Source organism: Salvelinus namaycush, chromosome 24 (assembly GCF_016432855.1).
Source record: "Salvelinus namaycush isolate Seneca chromosome 24, SaNama_1.0, whole genome shotgun sequence".
Lineage (NCBI taxonomy): Eukaryota > Metazoa > Chordata > Actinopteri > Salmoniformes > Salmonidae > Salvelinus > Salvelinus namaycush.
In genome coordinates, this window is record NC_052330.1 from 33,806,787 (window position 1) to 33,826,326 (window position 19,540).

General features: G+C 46.3%; 1 protein-coding gene across 1 annotated transcript; it reads right to left on the bottom strand.

Moving 5' to 3' along the window:
- Positions 1-6,560: 6,560 nt before the first annotated feature.
- si:ch211-63o20.7 (uncharacterized protein LOC566836 homolog) lies at positions 6,561-18,165 on the bottom strand. Its single transcript, XM_038962502.1, has 4 exons — positions 17,996-18,165; positions 15,287-16,151; positions 11,562-11,793; positions 6,561-7,635 (listed from the first exon to the last, which is right to left on the bottom strand). Exons 2-4 carry the CDS (start codon positions 16,070-16,072, stop codon positions 7,397-7,399), a joined length of 1,257 nt encoding a protein of 418 aa, XP_038818430.1. The 5' UTR covers positions 16,073-16,151; positions 17,996-18,165; the 3' UTR covers positions 6,561-7,396.
- Positions 18,166-19,540: the final 1,375 nt, after the last annotated feature.

The window sequence follows — 19,540 nt, forward strand, 5'->3', positions numbered from 1 at the left end:
TTATGCTGCCGCTCTCTCTAGGTCTGCTATTATCTTTGAAATCTAAAACTACTTCCCTCAGAATCCCCAACTGCCAATTTTCTCCCTAACTGTGCATTCTCCACGTTTCACAAAGGTGTCATCTCCTGTTAACATTTCAACTGGCCAGGAGTCTACAGAGGTCTGGAGCAAACAGACTGGTAGCCTGGGGTCCAAGCTGATTTTGATACAGTTCACTGTTATAAAACGTAGCGAAAGCAGGTTAAACAGCAAAATACAGCTCAGTTGGCTCGCTCAGACCTTATTTGACCTCACCTCAGTTCTCAGGAGCTCCCATGGTCATTTCCAATTCATCTTCATCAGGCTGGGAAGCCACAGAGGTCTGGAGGAAACGCAGTGAAAATGAAGTCGCTAACATAAGCTGAAGATGAAAATGAGTTTGAGTTTGCAAAATCCCTCAGAATCCCAGGTTACCTGTTTCTTCCAGACCTCTGTGGCCTTCCTAGCTTTATGAAGATGAACTGAAGATGACATGAAGCACCTGAAAGCTGTCCTTACTGAGCTGAGGTCAAACGCTGACCGTATCCCAAAAGCCACCCTATTCCTGACCTACTGCACTACTTTTGACCAGATCCCTATGGACCCTGGTCAAAAGTAGTGCACTATATTGGGGAATAGGGTGCCATTTGGGACATATTCTGTGTCTGAGTGTTTTATTTAGCAGCCAGCCAGGCGTGAAGGGAAAGGCCAGGAGTTTCTGAGAGGAGGAAATGTCACAGCCCTGTCCCAAATGGCACCCCCGACCCTATTCCCTATATAGTGCACTGTTTGACTAGGGCCCATAAGAATCTGGTCAAAAGTAGGGCTCTAGGTAGGGAATAAGGTGCCATTAGGGATGCAAGCCCCACATATAAAATGTGTTTAAAAGACTGTGAGCAGAACTCCATCTCATTCTACAGGGAGTCTAAAGGTTAGCCCATAACATGGAGATCGTTGTATCACTGTGGGTTTACCCTCCCTGACCCTGTCGCTACTCTCTCTCTATCCTCCAGCCACTCTCAGCTTCAGCTGCTGTGTTCGTCCCCCTAATGGCACCCTATTCCCTATGTAGTGCACTACTTTGGACCAGGTCTCATAGGGATTTGGTCAAAAGTAGTGCACTACATTAGGGAACAGGGTGCCAGTTGGGATGCACACTCTGTCCGTTACGGTAATGAGGCCGTATTTCAGGGACTCAGATTTCTGATCTGTTACCTTTTTACGAGAGTCATCTCCACCTGGGCTGAGTGAGTGATAGGAGGAACAATCAGGGAACCCTACAGGTTCATACAGAGCAAGTCTCAAGTGAACCAAAATAAAAACGCAACATGAAATAATTTAAAAGATTTTACTGAGTTACAGTTCATATAAGATAATCAATCAATTGAAATAAATTCATTAGACCCTAATCTATGGATTTCATGCCTGGGAACACAGATATGCATCTGTTGGTCACAGATACCTTTAAAGAAAGGTAGAGGCGTGGATCAGAAAAACAGTCCGTATCTGGTGGGACCACCATTTGCCTCATGTTGTCCCACTCTTCAATGGCTGTGCGAAGTTGTTGGATAACTGGAAGACGGTGTCGTACACGCTGATCCAGAGCATCCCAAACATGCTCAATGGGTGACATGTCTGAGTATGCAGGCCATGGAAGAACTGGGACATGTTCAGCTTGTAGGAATTGTGTACAGATCCTTGAGACATGTGGCTGTGCCTTTTCATGCTGAAACATGAGGTGATGGCAGCAGATGAATGGCACGGCAATGGGCCTCAGGATCTCGTCACTGTCTCTCTGTGCCTTCAAATTTATTTTGATAAAACGCAATTGTGTTCGTTGTCCGTAGCTTATGCCTGCCCATACGATAACCCCACCATGGGGCACTCTGTTCACAAGGTTGACATCAGCAAACCACTCACCCACATGACGCCATAAACGTGGTCTGCGGTTGTGAGGCCAGTTGGACGTACTGCCAAATTCTCTAAAATGACATTGGAGGTGGCTTATGGTAGAGAAATGAACATTCAATTCCCTGGCAATAGCTCTGGTGGACATTCCTGCAGTCAGCATGCCAATTGCATGTTCCCTCAAAACTTGAGACATCTGTGGCATTGTGTTGTGTGACAAAACTGCACATTGTGGCCTTTTATTGTCCTCAGCACAAGGTGCACCTGTGTAATGATCATGCTGTTTAATCAGCTTCTTCATATGCCACACCTGTCAGGTAGATGGATTATCTTGGAAAGGAGAAATGCTCACTAACAGGGATGTCAACTAATTTGTGCACAACATCTTAGATTAGTAAATTTCTTTGCGTATGAAACATTTCTGGGATATTTTACTTCACCTCATGAAACATGGGAACAACACTTTACATGTTGCATTTATATATGGTTCAGTATATAATTTTCCATAAATATATTTAGAAATATTATAGCCTGGGTACCGGTCTGTTTGTGGACATCATGCCACTCGTGAGGGGAAAGGAGTGGAATGATAGCACAAACAGATCTGGGACCAGATTAGAAACATTACACAGCTTGGATCATGGTAGAACTGTTAACAAAAACAGCACGCGAACACAGAACGTGTGACTGGTGACTTGAAGACCATGTCATTTCTTCATTCAACTGCCTTTACTACTCAACTCTGCTTCGAAAGCTTATCCATCTGAAAGCTTATCCATCCGAAAGCTTATCCATCTGAAAGCTTATCCATCTGAAAGCTTACCCATCTGAAAGCTTACCCATCTGAAAGCTTACCCATCTGAAAGCTTATCCATCTGAAAGCTTATCCATCCGAAAGCTTATCCATCCGAAAGCTTATCCATCCGAAAGCTTACCCATCTGAAAGCGTACCCATCTGAAAGCTTACCCATCTGAAAGCTTATCCATCTGAAAGCTTATCCATCCGAAAGCTTATCCATCCGAAAGCTTATCCATCCGAAAGCTTATCCATCTGAAAGCTTATCCATCCGAAAGCTTATCCATCCGAAAGCTTATCCATCCGAAAGCTTACCCATCTGAAAGCTTATCCATCCGAAAGCTTACCCATCTGAAAGCTTATCCATCCGAAAGCATGCACAGTAAATAGAACGATTAATGCTAGGAACATGAAACGAATGGGAAAATGTTTGTATGAAAAGTATTACTGTTTAACGTGGGAATTCAGTAAACCTTTTAGTGTAAACGTCAACAACTGTGTCAACGTCAACAACCCCCTTCCCGATGTTAGCACAGAGACTGATTGATAACTCTAATCTCACAAAACGGATATAATCAGAGAATCCCTGTGTTGATAAGATTAGAAACAATCTAATTATACTGTATGAGTTTCCTGTCAAAACAGAGTAGAGAAATATGAACTATAACGTTTTTTCAGCTGTATGAAAATAATAGAATATTTAAACTTTTCAACAACAAAAGATCTTATTTTGTCTCTGACTCTGAAAAGCCATTTGAGGTAAAAAATAGCTGCCTCCATCACCATGGCAGCACTTCCTATGATGATGTGTTCTAGAATCTAGAGTAGCCTATCAGAGCTTGTGTTCCTCAGGAGACCCCAGATGATGAGTACTCTGATGGTTTTTACTGCTTCATTTGACACACGGAGACAGTCCAATTACATCTCTATCAGTCCTCAGTCAACTGAGCACTGACTGAGTGGCCCAAATGGCATCTTATTCCCTATATAGTGCACTACTTTTGACCAGAGCCCTATTGGGATGTAACCACTCTTCATAAAAGGAGGCCTGTCATTTGAAAAAATGGCTAACAACAAACTGACCCTCTTTGTAACTGTGAAACGCTGAGAGAGACTAAACATAATTTTGGTGTGATGAGTTCAGGATTTGTGTAAATTGGTGTGTACCATCTCTCAGGCTTGCTGTAATTGGCAGAATCATATAAACTAAAGCATAGCCTGGAGGGGTTAGTATTTGTATTTATTATGGATCACCATTAGCTACCCAGATACTCTTCCTGGGATCCAGCAAAATTAATGCAGTTTATACAATTTTAAAAACATTACAATACATTCACAGATTTCACAACACCATGTGTGTGTATGCATGTGCCTGTTTGTGTTGCTTCACAGTCCCCGCTGTTCCATAAGGTGTATTTTTTTGCTGTTTTTTTTCATCTAATTTTACTGCTTGCATCCGTTACCTGATGTGGAATAGAGTTCCATGTAGTCATGGCTCTATGTAGTACTGTGCTCCTCCCATAGTCTGTTCTGGACTTGGGGACTGTGAAGAGACCTCTGGTGGCATGTCATGTGGGGTATGTATGAGTGTCCGAGCTGTGTGCCAGTAGTTCAAACAGACAGCTCGGTGCATTCAACATGTCAATACCTCTCATAAATACAAGTAGTGATGAAGTCGATCTTTCCTCCACTTGGAGCCAGGAGAGATTGACATGCATATTATTAACATTAGCTCTCTGTGTACATCCAAGGCCCAGCCGTGCTGCCCTCTTCTGAGACAATTGCAATTTTCCTAAGTACCTTTTTGTGGCACTTGACCACACGACTGAACAGTAGTCCAGATGTGACAAAACCAGGGCCTGTAGGACCTGCCTTGTTGACAGTGCTGTTAAGAAGGTAGAGCAGCGCTTTATTATGGACAGACTTCTCCCCATCTTAGCTACTGTTGTATCAATATGTTTTGACCATGACAGTTTACAATCCAGGGTTACTGCAAACAGTTTAGTCACCTCAACTTGCTCAATTTCCACATTATTTATTACAAAATTCATTTGAGGTTTAGGGTTCAGTGAATGATTTGTCCCAAATACAAGTCTTTACATTTTAGAAATATTTAGGACTAACTTATTCCTTGCCACCCACTCTGAAACTAGCCAGTGGCTTGTCATTAGTAAAGATTGAACCCATTTCATGAAGCTCCCGACAAAGTTCTTATACTGACGTTGCTTCCAGAGGCGGTTTGGAAATCGGTAGTCAGTGTTGCAACCGAGGACAGGCAATTTTCACACACTTCAGCACTCGACAGTCCCATTCTGTGAGTTTGTGTGGCCGTTGTTGCTCCCAGACATTTCCACTCCACAATAACAGCACTTAGTTGACCGGGGCAGCTCCCGCAATGCAGAAATGTAACTTACTGACTTGTTGTAAAGGTGGCATCCTATGACGGTGCCACATTGAAAGTCACTGAGCTCTTCAGTAAGGCCATTCTACTGCCAATGTTTGTCTATGGAGATTGCATGGTTGTGTGCTCAATTTTATACACCTGTCAGCAACAGGTGGGACAAATAGCTGAATTCACTAATTTGAAGGGGTGTTTACATACATTACAGTGCATTCTGAAAGTATTCAGACCCCTTCACCTTTTGTTACGTTAGATTTATTCTAAAATTAATTAAATGTATTTATTTTCCTCATCAATTTACACACAATACCCTTTAATGACAAAGTGAAAACAGGTTTAGACATTTTTGAAAATGTATTACAAATTTAAAAAACAGAAATACCTTATTTACATAAGTATTCAGACCCTTTGCTATGAGACTCGAAATTGAGCTCCGGTTCATCCTGTTTCCATTGGTCATCCTTGAGATGTTTCTACAACTTGGATTGATTGGACATGATTTGGAAAGGCAGACATGTCTATATTAAAAGGTCCCAACGTTGACAGTGCATGCCAGAGCAAAAACCAAGCTCTGTTGAAGGATTGTCCATAGAGCTCCGAGACAGGATTGTGTCGAGGCACATATCTGGGGAAGGGTACCAAAACATTTCTGCAACATTGAAGGTCCCCAAGAACACAGAGGCCTCCATCATTCTTAAATGGAAGAAGTTTGGGCCCGGCCAAACTGAGCAATCGGGGGAGAAGAGGAAGGTGACCAAGATCCCGATGGTCACTCTGACAGAGCTCCAGCATTTCTCAGTGGAAATGGGAGAACCTTCCAGAAGGACAACCTGCTCCAGAGCACTCAGGACCTCAGACTGGAAGGTGAACCTTCGCCCCAACAGGACAACGACCCTAAGCACACAGCCAAAACAACGCAGGAGTGGCTTCGGGACAAGTCTCTGAATGTCCTTGAATGCCCCAGCCAGAGCCCGGACTTGAACCCGAGCTAACATCTCTGGAGAGACCTGAAAATAGCTGGGCAGCGACACTTCCTATCCAATATGACAGAGCTTGAAAGGATCTGCAGAGAAGAATGGGAGAAACTCCCCAAATACAGGTGTGCCAAGCTTGTAGCGTCATACCAAAGACTCGAGGCTGTAATTGCTGCCAAAGGTCCTTCAACAAAGTACTGAGTAAAGGGGCTGAATACTTATGGAAATGTGATATTTCAAATTCTAAAAACCTGTTTCTGCTTTGTCATTATGGGGTATTGTGTAGATTGATGAGGGAAAAAACGATTTAATCCATTTTAGAAAAGGGCTGTAATGTAACCAAATGTGGGAAAAGTGAAAGGGTCTGAATACTTTCCCAAATGTACTGTATATACAAAAGTATCTCAACTGCAAAAATGAACTGAGCATCATATTGATTAAAGACACTACGGACACACTCAAACACCATAAATATGTATTTATTAAAATCAAATTCCCTTAAAATAAAAATGTTACAGTTTAATACACGTATTGGCATCAAGTGGTATCTTCAAGCATTGATACAATCATTCAAGTAAATTACACGATTAATGAAATAATAAATATTAGGTGCAAACCATTTCTGACCACAACGTAGGCCTATAGTCTAGCGAACCAAACAGTGAAAGCATGTAACTTACTGTTTGTAGCATCGAAGACAAAAAACACCACTCACTCACTCCTTAACCCAGTAGGTCTATTGATGTGCCTAAAGAACAGTTAGCTTCCCTCAGAGTCAGAAGACTAAGGCCCCGTTTCCCAAAAGCATCTTTAAAAGGCTAGGTACATCTTAGAACCATAGGTTCCTATGTAGCAGTAGTTGTTCCTGTTGACGGTGGTGCGTACATGGTGCTGGCAAGTTAGCACAAGTTTATTTTGACCATAAGATGGCTAGAGCATTGGGTCACCGAGGTTGTGGGTTCAATTTCTGTAGGGACCACATACAACTGAATATATTGATGAGAAGAGAAGCACCAGCGGTTAGCATGGTACTGACAAGTGGCAACATCAACCCAACGTTGTGGGTTTAACTCCGTCATGGTCCCTCACACAGCTAGCAAATAAGACTATGAGTGTTCAGTACATTGGATATAGAAGCTCTGTATCCCAATATGCACCCCATTCCCCATCTAGGGGCACTTATTTTGACCAGGGTCCAATATCCCTGTATAATACACTACTTTTAACCAAAACCCTAAGGGCCCTGGTCAAAAGTAGTGCACTATATAGGGAATAGGGTAACCTTTGGGACGCAGACCGTCACTGTGCATCCTCCTCAATGGCAGAGCGGACCCTGTCTTCCAGCTGGGCGGCGGTGGGCCGGGCGTCAGGGTCTGAGGCCAGCATGTCCAGTAGCAGGGTGCAGACAGCCTGGCCAGGAGGGGGCGGTAGAGAGGGGGCGCGGCGGGACTTCATGGGGATACACACCTGGAGGTCTGGGTTCTCACACAACGCCTCGCCCAGGGGCATCAGCCAGCGGGTCTTACACACATACGCACCTGTAGGAAAAATATTGTATATCAGTACTAACACCTTTAAGGAGTCTGCATGTTACCCAGTCAAAACAGATGGCTAGAGTTTGTGCATATACTTTGATGATATTTTGTGACGTTTTTTGTTCATTTTGGACTTCGACGAGGTTTTTTCCCCCCCGGATGTTCAGGCACACCATTTCTTTTCCGGGAGGCAAGTTCGGAGCCGAAGTCCACGGCCAAACATCTGAGTGAGATGTAAAATTGCGCAACCATGATCAAAAATGTCAAAAGTAATGGACAGATTTCTTGAGTTATCTTAGATTAATTCGGACAATTTTTAGATAATGTATACGGGCTACGGCGTCTCAAAATGGACAAACAGTACTATTGCTGCATTTTTCTCGTTTTTCAAGCAAAGGTCTTGAGAGTATGTCGGTACAGTCGTTCGGTTAGCCGAGTTTTGCGAGGCGCCAGCTGAACTGAAACATGCGGACGCCTTAAAAACACATACGCACCTGTAGGACCATACAGGATCGATATCAGTATTGCATTTTCAATGAAAATAGAATGTTTATATGTAGAAAAAAACAACAACAAGCCATCATCTTGATCCTTCAACCAGGAGAACATGACCGACTGTAATAATTACTGTAGTAGAACTAGCATCCATTCATGGGCTCTGGGAAGACAACAAAAGGAGACAGAATAGAAATGAGCCACTACTTTACTGGCCGAGGAAGTTTCCCTCCCTCCCTAACTCACCCCATCCATTCACCCACCAAACCATGGGCAACATAATGAAGCCTCAGTTTACCGTTTTATATTCAAATCCAGTATTGTCTTCGGTAACAAAGACATTTTCATTCAGGTTGATAACCCACTTGAAACGGAGGTGGGTAAGGCGGAAGGGGGAAGGCGTTTTAAACGAGGCGGGGGAAGGAAGGCGTTTTAAACGAGGCGGGGGAAGGAAGGCGTTTTAAACGAGGCGGGGGAAGGAAGGCGTTTTAAACGAGGCGGGGGAAGGAAGGCGTTTTAAACGAGGCGGGGGAAGGAAGGCGTTTTAAACGAGGCGGGGGAAGGAAGGCGTTTTAAACGAGGCGGGGGAAGGAAGGCGTTTTAAACGAGGCGGGGGAAGGAAGGCGTTTTAAACGAGGCGGGGGAAGGAAGGCGTTTTAAACGAGGCGGGGGAAGGAAGGCGTTTTAAACGAGGCGGGGGAAGGAAGGCGTTTTAAACGAGGCGGGGGAAGGAAGGCGTTTTAAACGAGGCGGGGGAAGGAAGGCGTTTTAAACGAGGCGGGGGAAGGAAGGCGTTTTAAACGAGGCGGGGGAAGGAAGGCGTTTTAAACGAGGCGGGGGAAGGAAGGCGTTTTAAACGAGGCGGGGGAAGGAAGGCGTTTTAAACGAGGCGGGGGAAGGAAGGCGTTTTAAACGAGGCGGGGGAAGGAAGGCGTTTTAAACGAGGCGGGGGAAGGAAGGCGTTTTAAACGAGGCGGGGGAAGGAAGGCGTTTTAAACGAGGCGGGGGAAGGAAGGCGTTTTAAACGAGGCGGGGGAAGGAAGGCGTTTTAAACGAGGCGGGGGAAGGAAGGCGTTTTAACGAGGGGGGGGAAGGAAGGCGTTTTAAACGAGGCGGGGGAAGGAAGGCGTTTTAAACGAGGCGGGGGAAGGAAGGCGTTTTAAACGAGGCGGGGGAAGGAAGGCGTTTTAAACGAGGCGGGGGAAGGAAGGCGTTTTAAACGAGGCGGGGGAAGGAAGGCGTTTTAAACGAGGCGGGGGAAGGAAGGCGTTTTAAACGAGGCGGGGGAAGGAAGGCGTTTTAAACGAGGCGGGGGAAGGAAGGCGTTTTAAACGAGGCGGGGGAAGGAAGGCGTTTTAAACGAGGCGGGGGAAGGAAGGCGTTTTAAACGAGGCGGGGGAAGGAAGGCGTTTTAAACGAGGCGGGGGAAGGAAGGCGTTTTAAACGAGGCGGGGGAAGGAAGGCGTTTTAAACGAGGCGGGGGAAGGAAGGCGTTTTAAACGAGGCGGGGGAAGGAAGGCGTTTTAAACGAGGCGGGGGAAGGAAGGCGTTTTAAACGAGGCGGGGGAAGGAAGGCGTTTTAAACGAGGCGGGGGAAGGAAGGCGTTTTAAACGAGGCGGGGGAAGGAAGGCGTTTTAAACGAGGCGGGGGAAGGAAGGCGTTTTAAACGAGGCGGGGGAAGGAAGGCGTTTTAAACGAGGCGGGGGAAGGAAGGCGTTTTAAACGAGGCGGGGGAAGGAGGGCGTTTTAAACGAGGCGGGGGAAGGAAGGCGTTTTAAACGAGGCGGGGGAAGGAAGGCGTTTTAAACGAGGCGGGGAAGGAAGGCGTTTTAAACGAGGCGGGGAAGGAAGGCGTTTTAAACGAGGCGGGGGAAGGAAGGCGTTTTAAACGAGGCGGGGGAAGGAAGGCGTTTTAAACGAGGCGGGGGAAGGAAGGCGTTTTAAACGAGGCGGGGGAAGGAAGGCGTTTTAAACGAGGCGGGGGAAGGAAGGCGTTTTAAACGAGGCGGGGGAAGGAAGGCGTTTTAAACGAGGCGGGGGAAGGAAGGCGTTTTAAACGAGGCGGGGGAAGGAAGGCGTTTTAAACGAGGCGGGGGAAGGAAGGCGTTTTAAACGAGGCGGGGGAAGGAAGGCGTTTTAAACGAGGCGGGGGAAGGAAGGCGTTTTAAACGAGGCGGGGGAAGGAAGGCGTTTTAAACGAGGCGGGGGAAGGAAGGCGTTTTAAACGAGGCGGGGGAAGGAAGGCGTTTTAAACGAGGCGGGGGAAGGAAGGCGTTTTAAACGAGGCGGGGGAAGGAAGGCGTTTTAAACGAGGCGGGGGAAGGAAGGCGTTTTAAACGAGGTGGGGAAGGAAGGCGTTTTAAACGAGGTGGGGAAGGAAGGCGTTTTAAACGAGGTGGGGGAAGGAAGGCGTTTTAAACGAGGCGGGGGAAGGAAGGCGTTTTAAACGAGGTGGGGGAAGGAAGGCGTTTTAAACGAGGTGGGGAAGGAAGGCGTTTTAAACGAGGTGGGGGAAGGAAGGCGTTTTAAACGAGGCGGGGGAAGGAAGGCGTTTTAAACGAGGTGGGGGAAGGAAGGCGTTTTAAACGAGGTGGGGAAGGAAGGCGTTTTAAACGAGGCGGGGGAAGGAAGGCGTTTTAAACGAGGTGGGGGAAGGAAGGCGTTTTAAACGAGGTGGGGAAGGAAGGCGTTTTAAACGAGGCGGGGGAAGGAAGGCGTTTTAAACGAGGTGGGGGAAGGAAGGCGTTTTAAACGAGGTGGGGGAAGGAAGGCGTTTTAAACGAGGCGGGGGAAGGAAGGCGTTTTAAACGAGGTGGGGGAAGGAAGGCGTTTTAAACGAGGTGGGGAAGGAAGGCGTTTTAAACGAGGCGGGGGAAGGAAGGCGTTTTAAACGAGGTGGGGAAGGAAGGTATTTTATTGTAAACCTGTAGCAGAGTGTTTTCCTCCAACAGAGCTGCTCGTTTTAGACCATTTTAGAGAATGAAATCTGACAGTCTGTATTCTACTGCTTCATCATCCTCCGACTCTGAAGAGACTAAATTTAAACCGGAGCATTCATATTCAAGGGTTAGCGTAACTAACCCCTCTGAATCTTTTCACAGATAGTCAACATAGATTTGTTTTCCATAGGCCGCCACAGGCCGAGACAAACACCCCCCCCCCCCCTGTTGTTCCTGTGTGGAGCCCTCCCTCCCTCTCTCCAACTCACCCAGTTGTTCCTGTATGGAGCCCTCCCTCCCTCCCTCTCTCCAACTCACCCAGTTGTTCCTGTGTGGAGCCCTCCCTCCAACTCACCCAGTTGTTCCTGTGTGGAGCCCTCCCTCCCTCCCTCTCTCTCTCCAACTCACCCAGTTGTTCCTGTGTGGAGCCCTCCCTCCCTCCCTCTCTCCAACTCACCCAGTTGTTCCTGTATGGAGCCCTCCCTCCAACTCACCCAGTTGTTCCTGTGTGGAGCCCTCCTCCAGGAAGGTGAGTCTCTCCAGGACGGCCCAGAACATCACCCCCAGGGAGAAGATGTCTGCCTGGGCCGTGTAGCTGAGGCCACCCCACACCTCTGGAGCCATGTAGAAGTCAGAGCCACATGTAGAGGAAAAGTGCTGTCTGGTGTCTCCTTCCATCCCCTGGCCCCCCTCAACGCTCATCTTACTCAGGCCAAAGTCAGCCACCTAAAGGAAGGTAGCGTGGATTGGAAGATTGAAGACAGTGAATATTGTTACAGTATCAAGCTGAGGATTTAAATGAACTGTCTGTATTTTGCTGTTAAAAAAAAAAAAGTAGCTAATGAACCTTTCACCCTTTTAGTAGAACTTTTCTTACAGTTTGTCTATGTACTTTTTAGTTGGGACCGTGGTTGCACTGGTGTTCAGTACAACCGTGTTATAATGGCGCCGGTGGGGATTGCGTCATCTGTGTCCCTAGGACCCTACATATAATGGCACCGGAGGGGATGGCTGCTGTTTTACGGGCTCCTAACCAACTGTATTATTATTTTATTTTTTTACTGCATTGTTTCTAACTTATTTTGTACATAAATGTTGCTGCTACCGTCTCTTATGACCGAAAAGAGCTTCTGGATATCAGAACAGCGATTACTCAGCTCAAACTGGACAAAGATTTTTTCCTTTAATGAGTCCGACGCAAAGGATATACTGCTTTCAGGAGACAAGGCCCAAATACCCCGTCATTCGCGTGAAGAAAAGGTGGAGATACAGAGGGAGAATGTCAGGGTGCCTTATGAGGATTCGGAGGAGAGTGAGTAAATCACCACTACCATTGGTTCTATTGGCCAATGTGCAATCACTGGAGAATAAACTGGATGATCTATGGTCGAGACTATCCTACCAACGGGAAATTAAAAACGGCAATATCTTATGTTTCACCGAGTCGTGGCTGAATGAAGACACGGATAATATAGAGCTGGCTGGGTTTCCGTGCATCGGCGGGACAGAGTGCACAATGTCTAATATTAAAGAAGTCTCGAGGTACTGCTCGCCTGGGGTAGTGTATCTACCAAGAGAGTTCTCATCTATATTATTCTGAGCAGTCTATTTACCACCACAAACCGATGCTGGCACTAAGACCGCACTCAACCAGCTGTATAAAGCCATAAGCAAACAAGAAAATGCTCATCCAGAAGTGACGCTCCTAGTGGCCGGGAACTTCAATGCAGGCAAACTTAAATCCGTTGTACCTCATTTTTACCAGCATGTCACATGTGCAACCAGAAGAAAAACAAACTCTTGACCACATTTACTCCACACAGAGACGTGTACAAAGCTCTCCCTCCATTTGGAAAATCTGACCCTAATTCCATCCTCCTGATTCCTGCTTACAAGCAAAAACTATAGCATGAAGTACCAGTGACTCGCTCAATACGGAAGTGGTCAGATGACGCGGATGCTACGCTACAGGACTGTTTTGCTAGCACAGACGGGAATATGTTCCGGGATTCATCCAACGGCATGGTGGAGTATACCACCTCAGTCACCAGCTTCATCAATAAGTGCATCGACGACGTCGTTCCCCACAGTGATCGTACGTACATATCCCAACCAGAAGTTAAAGGCTAGACCTGCCGCTTTCAAGGAGCGGAACACTAATCCGGACACATAAGAAATCCCGCCATATCCTTAGATGAACTACCAAACAGGCAAAGCGTCAAAACAAGACTAAGATTGAATCTTACTACACCGGCTCTGATGCTAGTCGGATGTGGCAGGGCTTGCAAACTATTACGGACTACAATGGGAAACCCAGCCGGGAGCTGCCCTGTGACGTGAGCTAAATGCCTTTTATGCCTGCGTCGAGGCAAGCAACACTGAAGCATGCATGAGAGCACCAGCTGTTCCGGATGACTGTGTTGTCACCCTCTCCGTAGCCGATGTGAGCAAGACCTTTAAACAGGTCAACATTCACAAAGCCGCGGGGCCAGATGGATTACCAGGAGGTGTACTCAAAGCATGTGCGGAACAACTGGCAAGTGTCTTAACTGATTTGTCAACGTCTCCCTGACCGAGTCTGTAATACCTACATGTTTCAAGCAGACCACCATAGTCCCTGTGCCCAAGAATGCGAAGGTACCCCCCTGTAGCACTCACGTTGGTAGCCATGAAGTGCTTTGAAAGGCTGGTCATGGCTCACATCAACACCATCATCCCAGAAACCCAAGACCCACTCCAATTTGCATACCGGCAACAGATCCAGATGACGCAATCTCTATCGCACTCCACACTGCCCTTTCCCACCTGGAAAAAAGGAACACCCAAGTCAGAATGCTGTTCTTTGACTACAGCTCAGCGTTCAACACCATAGAGCCCACAAAACTCATCACTAAGCTAAAGACCTTGGGACTAAACACCTCCCTCTTCAACTGGATCCTGGACTTCCTGACGGGCCGCCCTCAGGTGGTAAGAGTAGGCAACAACACATCCGCCATGCTGATCCTCAACACAGGAGCCCCTCAGGGATGCGTGCTTAGTCGTCTCCTGTATTCCCTGTTCACCCATGACTGCGTGGCCAGGCACAACTCCAACACCATCATTAAGTTTGCTGACGACAACAGTGGTAGGCCTGATCACCAACAACGACGAGACAGCCTATAGGGAGGTGGTCAGAGACCTGGCAGTGTGGTGCCAGGATAACAACCTCTCCCTCCTCAATGTCAGCAAGACAAAGGAGATGATCGTGGACTACAGGAAAAGGAGGGCCAAAAAGGCCCCCATTCTCATTGGCGGGGCTGTAGTGGAGCGTGTCGAGAGTTTCAAGTTCCTTGGTGTCCACATCACCAACAAACTATCATGATCCAAACACACCAAGACAGTTGTGAAGAGGGCACGACAACACCTTTTCCCCCTCAGGAGACTGAAAAGATTTGGCATGGGTCCCCAGATCCTCAAAAAGTTCTACAGCTGTACCATCGAGAGCATCCTGACTGGTTGATTCACCGCCTGGTATTGCAAACTGCTCGGCATCCGACCGTAAGGTGCTACAGGGGGTAATGCGTACGGCCTATCACTGGGACCAAGCTTCCTGCCATCCAGGATCTATACACTAGGCGGTATCAGAGGAAGGCCCCAGAAATTGTCAAGGCCTCCAGTCGCCCAAATCATAGACTGTGCTCTCTGCTACCGCACAGAAAGCAGTACCAGAGCGCCACGTCTAGGTCCAAAAGACTCCTTAACAGCTTCTACCCATAAGCTATAAGACTGCTGAACAATTAATCTAATGGCCACAGGACTAATTACATTGACAACTCCCCTCCTTTGTTTTTACACTGCTGCTACTCGCTGTTTATTATCTATGCATAGTCACTTTACCTCTACCTACATGTACAAATTACCTCAACTAACCTGTACCCCCGCACATTGACTCGGTACCGGTACCCCCGGTTTATATCCTCATTGTTATGTAATTATATTGTGTTATTTTTTACTTTAGTTTATTTAGTAAATATTTTCTGAAGTATATTTCTTTAACTGCATTGTTGGTTAAGGCCTTGTAAGTAAGCACGGTAAGGTCTACACCTGTTGTATTCGGCGCATGTGACAAATAAAATTTGATTTGGTTACACTCAGTTGGGACCTGTGGTTACACTGAAGTGTTCACCTTCTTAGCACGCACACACATCTTTCACTTCCCTTTGAATGTTGGCGCACCTACCTTGATGAGAGGCCCGTTAGCCGTGAGAGAGACAAGCACGTTGTCTGGCTTCAGGTCTCTGTGTACGATGCGGAGGCGGTGGAGGAAGGCCATGGCTGAGCTGAGCTGTTGGACCACGCTGTGGTTCCTCTGGCTGTCTGGAGGTCTGGACAACAGGTAGTGGTTCAGGTCTCCCCCATCACAGTACTCCATCACCAGCCACAGGGCCAAGCAGCGCCTGGAACCACGGTTCTCCTTCTCTCCGGTGGGGGCTGGTCTCTTTCTGGGCCTGGAGAGGCCAGAAATTTTCCTCACAGGTGTTTTGGACACGGATAAGTCAGAGTTAGTTGTTTCCTGGGATTTGGACCTGAAGAAGTCTGACTCAGAGTTAGTTCTCAATCTGCTCTTGGTTCTGAAGAGACCACCTGAGTTAGTTCTGTTCTTAGTTTTAGACCGGGAGGAGTCGGACTTACTCCTTTTCTCCACCTGGTTCTGCTCTATCCCCACCACGCTCCCCTTCAGGGCGCTCTCCACCAGGTCCAGAGGCAGCCTGCCTGGCCTGAGGGGCTGCAGGGTCTTGGGTCCGGTCTGCAGCAGGCAGCCATGGAGGGCGATGACGTTGGGGTGGTTCTTGGCCGTGGCTCTCATGGCCCACAGCTCCTGGAGGTAAAGCTCGATGCACTCTGGGCTACTGCAGGGTAGGCGTTTTATGGCAACCCGCTCGCCTGTTTTAGACATGTGTCCCTCATAGACCACCCCGTAGCTGCCCCGCCCGACCTCCCTCTCAAGGGTGTACAACTCCTCCATCTTCTGACTCTTTATATAAACAGGAACTTGGATTGTTCTTATATTCTTGGTTTGAAGTCAGTGTTTGAGTTTACCATGTCTGCAAAATGACAAATGTTGTTAGCTAGTTGTAGCTATCATGAAATTGATGAGACGTGATATGATCTCAGTCTTTCCTGTTTGAGCAAATAAACTTAGCAACAAGTAGCTCTCGAAAACACAAAGGTGCTTCCATCATACACCCTTTTGGGTTATCAGCTGATCGTATGGAGGGCAGCTGGGACCATGTGAATTACAATCCCACTACAATTAGAAACGTTAATAATCCTCACTTGCAATACGTTTTAGAAACATCTGGAAGTTAACAGTGAAAAGAATCATTCAAATACAAAAGACACAGTTAAATGTACATAGTTTAGCAAAGTTGCATCCTGGTTGCACCCGACAGAATTTCCAAAACATGATACGAAACTTCGTCCCCAATTATGCTCAATTTGGCAAAATCTCAATTGCATTTCCTTGATTCCTCGCATCCTCTCCTCCTTGTCAAAATCCATTGGATGAGAAGGCCAGAGGTGCCTCCCCTGTGACCTTCTCCTCCAATGGATTTAGAGAAGGAGACGAGAAAAGAGGATGCAAGGAGTTTACAATTGAGATCGTCCCAGAGTCACTAAGAGGGGAAAGTCTAAACGGTATCCTTGGGACATCCCAACTCTGATGTCACCCCATTGAAGTTGAAATGTAAAACGGTTAAGGTTAGGTAAGGGTTATGGCTACGGTTAGGGGTAGGGGTAGGAGTTAAGGTTAGGATGTCCCAAGGGTTCCGGATAGCACTAACCCTAAGAAGGCACTGCATGATCATTCAGATGTCTGCATTGGCCATGCAGCATTTACAGTGTTATGGCATCTGCAGAAGTCTGGCCATTCATACTTCTTGCGCTTCTCCGGGCAGAGCTTTTGTAAAGGAAGTTGTCAAGGAAGTAAGTTTGTGTTTATACAGGACCTCCCACCTTCACCTACCGTCAACCAAGCATGTCAATGTGGAGCCCTCTGCATTGTGCAACCAGGATACAACTTTACTAAACTGTGAACATTAACTGTATATTTTGTATTTGAAACATTATTTCTCGCGTATATGAATGTTAAGTTACAAATGTTTCCAAAACTGTATCGAGTACAAGGCGCATTTGCGTTTAGACAGAGGATTTGGCCAGCGTCGGGGAACAGCTTAGTGAACAGCCCAAAGGCCGGTAGATGGCGTTAGTAATTTCATCTTACAGTCCAAAGACGTTGTATTCAACTGGTTATACAATCGGATCTCCCGTGGACCGTTCATAAATAAAACGTATATTCAGCTGCAAATGCGTAGATTTCCTCCTTAACTCGATTTAATGGCGAGTAGGTGAAAAAAAACAGGGGAAATACGCATACTTTCTTTATGAAACAAAGTTCCACCACCAATGCTAGTAGAGTGGCTGCACTACAATGCCTTTGGATGGCAATATGAAAATTTATGCACGAAAATGTAACGTTATGCACTCATGTTTACTAACATTTACCATCTATTTGAATGGGCAAATGTTACCTAGAAGTCCACGAGAATTATCTAATGTATCTAACTTGTCAACATGTTGTTTGCTAACAGGCATTAACAGTAGCTAAAGTAGTTAGCTAACTAGATAACGTTAGCTAATATTTTGTCAACTTTACTGACTAGAGTAAAATGTGGCTACCTAGCTAGTTGAGGAGACCTTAACAGTAGTAATGTTCTTTCAACTGACTTTCACTTTTCAAAAATACTTTTACCAGACTTGCATATTTAAATCGCTTGCCTTGGTAACAATTGAACGACCATCTCGTTTGAGTTACGGTTGGCTAACTGGTTAGCTTGCTAAACGTATCAAGACATTTTAATTTAGCAAACATTACGTAAATTACACTTACCCATAGAGGTTATATTTTTCACTAAAAGTAAATTATAGCTATGTGTATCTGTTAACTTGACTAACAGATTAATCTGTAACGGACACCAACATCGTCGACTCAAATGAAAACAAAGATGGATTTGCAGAACTTTCGTCTCCCCCTTGGAAGGTCCCGCTCTTAGACACACGTGCGCTGTGATAGGCTACAGAACCGTACGTAACCGTACGTAACAACGTTTAGTTGTATCATTGGCCAATCAACGAAGATGCATGTTTGATATAATTCGAAATGTCCAATGTCGGAACGTTTCATATAATTTTATCAAAATGGTGGATAAATTAAGGTAGTTCACTCAGGCAGGTTGCCGTTGAAATAAAAGCCCTGGAATGACATTGACCTCATCCCGTCAGTAGATCATGCCTGGCTATTATTTAAAAGTGCCTTCCTCACCATCTTAAATAAGCATGCCCCATTCAAAAAATGTAGAACTAGGAATAGATATAGTCCTTGGTTCACTCCAGACCTGTCTGCCCTTGACCAGCACAAAAACATAATGTGGTGTACTGCATTAGCATCGAATGCAACTTTTCAGGGAAGTTAGGAACAAATATACACAGACAGTTAGGAAAGTTAAGGCTAGCCTTTTCAAACAGAAATTTGCATCCTGTAGTACTAACTCAAAAAAGTTCTGGGACACTGTAAAGTCCATGGAGAATAAGAGCACCTCCTCCCAGCTGCCCACTGCTCTGAGGCTAGGAAACACTGTCACCACCGATAAATCCAGTATAATTGAGAATTTCAAAAAGCAATTCTCTACGGCTGGCCATGCTTTCCACCTGGCTACCCCTACCCTGGTCAACTGCCTGGATCCCTCCACAGCAACCCGCCAAAGCCCCCACCATTTCTCCTTCACCCAAATCCAGATAGCTGATGTTCTGAAAGAGCTGCAAAATCTGGACCCCTACAAATCAGCCGGGCTAGACAATCTGGACCCTCTCTTTCTAAAATGATCTGCTGAAATTGTTGCAACCCCTATTACTAGCCTGTTCAACCTCTCGTATCGTCTGAGATTCCCAAAGATTGGAAAGCTGCCGCGGTCATCCCCCTCTTCAAAGGGGGTGACACTCTAGACCCAAACTGCTACAGACCTATATCTATCCTACCCTGTCTTTCTAAGGTCTTCGAAAGCCAAGCTAACAAACAGATTACCGACCATTTCGAATCCCACCGTACCTTCTCCGCTATGCCATCTGGTTTCAGAGCTGGTCATGGGTGCACCTCAGCCACGCTCAAGGTCCTAAACGACATCATAACTGCCATCGATAAGAGACATTACTGCGCAGCCGTATTCATCGACCTGGCCAAGGCTTTCTACTCTGTCAATCACCACATTCTTATTGGCAGACTCGACAGCCTTGGTTTCTCAAATGATTGCCTTGCCTGGTTTACCAACTACTTCTCTGATAGAGTTCAGTGTGTCAAATCGGAGGGCCTGTTGTCCGGACCTCTGGCAGTCTCTATGGGGGTGCCACAGGGTTCAATCCTCGGGCCGACTCTCTTCTC